Source organism: Mandrillus leucophaeus, unplaced genomic scaffold, assembly GCF_000951045.1.
Source record: "Mandrillus leucophaeus isolate KB7577 unplaced genomic scaffold, Mleu.le_1.0 Scaffold34, whole genome shotgun sequence".
In the NCBI taxonomy this organism is placed as follows: domain Eukaryota; kingdom Metazoa; phylum Chordata; class Mammalia; order Primates; family Cercopithecidae; genus Mandrillus; species Mandrillus leucophaeus.
The window spans coordinates 1,624,683-1,628,613 of record NW_012103587.1 but is presented as its reverse complement, the minus strand read 5'-3'; the positions used below and the strand labels follow the sequence as shown (position 1 = coordinate 1,628,613).

Below are 3,931 nucleotides of genomic sequence, written 5' to 3'. Positions count from 1 at the left end.
CGACCTGATTTCCATTTTTCAAAGATTCTTCTGGATGGTGGAGAATGGCTTGGAGAGATGAGAGATCATAATGACAGCAGCGGCAACAGTCACGGCAGTCAATGTTTACCTCGTGCTTTCTCTGCACCCGGCGGCTGTGTTGATTGCTTTCCGGGTATCTGATTGCTTTACTGTGGGGATTGTTTAATCCTCACAGCTGCCCCATGAAGTAGGGCTTGTGATTACTTCCCTCTGTATATGGAGAGGCAATGGCCGTGTTGGGTGAGGGAGAGCAGAACGAGGCCGGCTGGGTGGCAACACCATGTCCCGCAGTGGGCAGGCGCAGGGAGGGACAGATTTGGCGGAGGGGCCGAGCTCAGCTTTGGCTGTGGGGCCGGAGGTGTGCACAGACATCCAGGGCCCCTGCTTCCCAGGCAGGCACTGCAGGCGAGTACAAGGGAAACATCCCACATAGCAGGACGAGGCGTCTGACCCACCGGCTTCCCCCACAGGGAGTTCAGGCACAAGACCAACATCACCTTCAACAACAATGACACCGTGTCCTTCCTCGAGTACCGCACCTTCCAGTTCGAGCCCTCCAAGTCCCAAGGCTCGGAGAGTGACTACATCGTCATGCCCAACATCCTGGTCTTGGTGAGGCTGCCCTGTGGCCCCCGCCACCTCGCACCCTGGCCTCGTCCCCTGTCTCTCCTCCCGCCTGCCCCTTGTGCAGAGAGCAGTCCCTGAGGTGGTCAGAGCGTGAGGACTCACTCCTGGTGGGTGGCTCTCAGCCCTGTGCTGTCTCCACCACCCTCCGTGGGTTCTCAGTTTCCCAGGTGGGTCCACCTGTCTTGGTTTGGAAGTCCTGGCCAAAGTATTTTTTTTTCCTCTTCAATTTACATTTCTGAGATCTCCAAAAGGGGCTGTCTTGTTGGGGGCTCAGCCACAGGCCCACCTCTGGGACTGGGGCTGGAGTTCACTCAGCCTGAGTCCAGTGGGGTGCAAGGGGGAGAAGGGGTCCTTGGGAGCACATGTGGCCTTGGCACTGGAGGAGCAGAGGGTGGTTCTGGTGTCTCGGACGCCCCACGTGGCCACTCCAGGGGCCTCCTGTACCCCAGCATTTTGCTTCATGGGCTCTTCGCCGTGAGGCCCAGCTGGGGCCGAGGGAGGATGGGCCAGCCACCTCCAGCCTCTGACACTAGTGTCCCTTCGCCTTGCAGGGTGCGGCGGTGATGATGGAGAATAAGCCCATGACCCTGAAGCTCATCATGACCTTGGCATTCACCACCCTCGGCGAACGTGCCTTCATGAACCGCACTGTGGGGGAGATCATGTGGGGCTACCAGGACCCCCTTGTGAACCTCATCAACAAGTACTTTCCAGGCATGTTCCCCTTCAAGGACAAGTTCGGATTATTTGCTGAGGTACGTGTGGCCTGGTGAGAAGCCAAAGATTCAGGCCTGTGTCCTGTCTTCCCCTCACACAGCCTGGACACTGGTCACCAGCTTACTTTGTAGCTGGCTGGGGGTCTAGCAGCTGTGGGTTGTAAGTGGCCGAGAACCTGACTCAAACCGGCTTAAGTGAAATGGGGAATGTTGGGGCTCATGGAACTGAAAATGCTAGGATTGGATTCAGGTACAGCTTGATCCAGGCTCAAATGATGTGATTGGGCCTTAGCTTAGCAAATTGGAGGCTTTGCCGGAAGAAGGGGGCATGGCTGCTTGGGAGTAAGATCACAAGCTGACTCTTAATCTTGACTCCTGGCAACCTGGTAGGGTCACTGATTGGGCTTTGGAGCCAACATCTCGTCCGTGGAGGGTCTGACCCTGACCTTGGCTCCCTCACTGCAGGTTTCAATGAGTTCTTGGGACTGCTCCAGCCTCAGCCATCTCTCTGGTCTCCGTTGATCAGAGTAGAGTGCTGGGGGGGGATATTGTGCTGCTGCATGTGATAGATAGTATGTTTTTGTCAAGGGTGATGGGCTCCTGTTGTGTGGGTAAATTAGCAAGTTTGGGCTAAGTGGCATGATTCTGTAAAAGCATCTTGTAAATCCTGAAGTGCTTTGCAAACGAAAGTTATTACAAAGTCCCTAGTTTAGTATAATCTACGTTTGACCACATATAATGAAAACCTCACAAGAACAGTCTAGTGGTAGGCTATTCAGTGTTGGTGTGGTGGCTTCATGGTCTTAAGTGATCTGGAAGCCTTCTACTCCTCTGCTCTGCCATCCTTGGCATGTGGTTTTCATCCTCAAGATAACCTCATCGTCCAACATGGCTGCTAGAGTGTCAGCGATCACATCACATTCCAGGTAGCACAGCGGGAAGGAAGAATTGGTGGGGCTTTGGGGAGCAGATGGAGGAATCGGGGGTAAAACAGCATGTCCCAGTTGCCTCCCTCTTAGGGAGGAAGAAAACCAACGTCCACTTCCTTTCTATTGGCCAGAACTGAGTCACGTGGCCACACCTAGCTCCAGGGGAAGCTGGAAAGGTAGCCTTTTAGCTGGGTGTGCTGATACTCTGAGTATGGTTTGGGTTTTGTTATGAAGGAGTAAGGAGAGAGTGGGCTTTGGGTAGTAACTCGCAGTTTCTGATGCTCTCTGTCCATTATCATGATCATTTAGGGATCCTGTTGAGTGATGATTTATTAATAATAACAATAATAATGGTAATAAAGACCAGCATTTTGAGCTCTTACTGTGCCTGGGGCACCGTACCTGGCCCTTTTTGCACATGATCCCCTTTAATTCTCCCCTATGTAGTGGCTCTGGTTATTCTTGGCTCTACATGGGCAGGTGACAGACACACATGGGAGGCTGGGCCAGGGACTTGTGCTGGGTCCTGCCCTGGAGGTCTGTGATGGGTGCAGCCACTTGGCTGGGCAACCTTGGAGCTCCTCAGTGTGCTTCACCCTGCAAAGCACTTCCAGATATTTCCTTTAGTCACTCAGACCATTTTGTGCTTTGCATGTCTTTGGGATTAGGAACCAGCTTCTGGGAAATGCTCTCGAAGCACCAAAGCCTGGGCCCCCATCAAGAAATGTTCCACAAACCGTGACGGTCAGGACAGGCCAGGTTGTGCTGCTGTGATAGGCAGTCCCCGAATCTCCATGACTTAGAGCAACCAGGACTTACTCCTTTGCTTGCACTCCATGTCCAGTGTGGGTGACTGGGGCACCCTCGCTTGTGGTAGTCACTTGGGGACCCAGGCCAAGGGAGGCTGTCTTGACACACACCTCCTTGGCTGCTATAGTGGTGGCAGAGAGCCTGGTGAAAGGCGTGTGCACAGTCCTTAAAGCGTCCCCCCAAGTGACATGCCACTTCTGCTTTTTCATTGCTCAGGGAGCTGACCTGGCCCCGTTTTATTTTATGCTGGAGTAGGCTATGGTGGGGGTGATCTGCCATTCCCGTGGGAGGAAAGCTAGGCTCTCCCGGAGTTAGGAAGGGAGGGTGGAACACTGCAGCCATAGAACCTGGGACCGTTCCTCCTAGAAAGCTCCCAAGCCTCCTCTCAGTCCCCAGACACTGGGCATGTGGCAGTGAACCAGATGCCGGGAGCCCTTTCCTTCTGGTGGAGGGGGAGGAGGGCTCAGCCCAGAATGTTCAGACCAGGCGAGCTCAATGGTAGGCCCGAGCCTTAACGATGCTGTTCCCTGCTGTGTCTGCAGCTCAACAACTCCGACTCTGGGCTCTTCACGGTGTTCACGGGGGTCCAGAACATCAGCAGGATCCACCTCGTGGACAAGTGGAACGGGCTGAGCAAGGTGAGGGGTGAGAGGCGAGGGCCCCTGGAGAGGGGAGGGTGGGCCAGGCCGTGGCTGCTCGGGAATGACAGGGACCACAGGGCTTCTTCTTCCTTTGTCATGAAGAGGGTGCTGGGAGGATGAACACTCTCAAAGTTGGAGAAGGGATTTTACCTCTGGTTAAATCTTGACCAGCCAGAGGGGCAGGCGG

The 3,931-nt window shown here is 54.5% G+C and overlaps 1 protein-coding gene across 1 annotated transcript in view; it reads left to right on the top strand.

The window, feature by feature from the left end:
• Positions 1-3,931, top strand: part of SCARB1 (scavenger receptor class B, member 1) — a 107,529-nt gene that overhangs the window by 69,191 nt on the left and 34,407 nt on the right. The window contains exons 4-6 of the mRNA XM_011988878.1: positions 492-633; positions 1,200-1,403; positions 3,646-3,741. Coding sequence (XP_011844268.1) covers positions 492-633; positions 1,200-1,403; positions 3,646-3,741 — 442 coding nt within the window. The remainder of the gene's footprint in view (positions 1-491; positions 634-1,199; positions 1,404-3,645; positions 3,742-3,931) is intronic.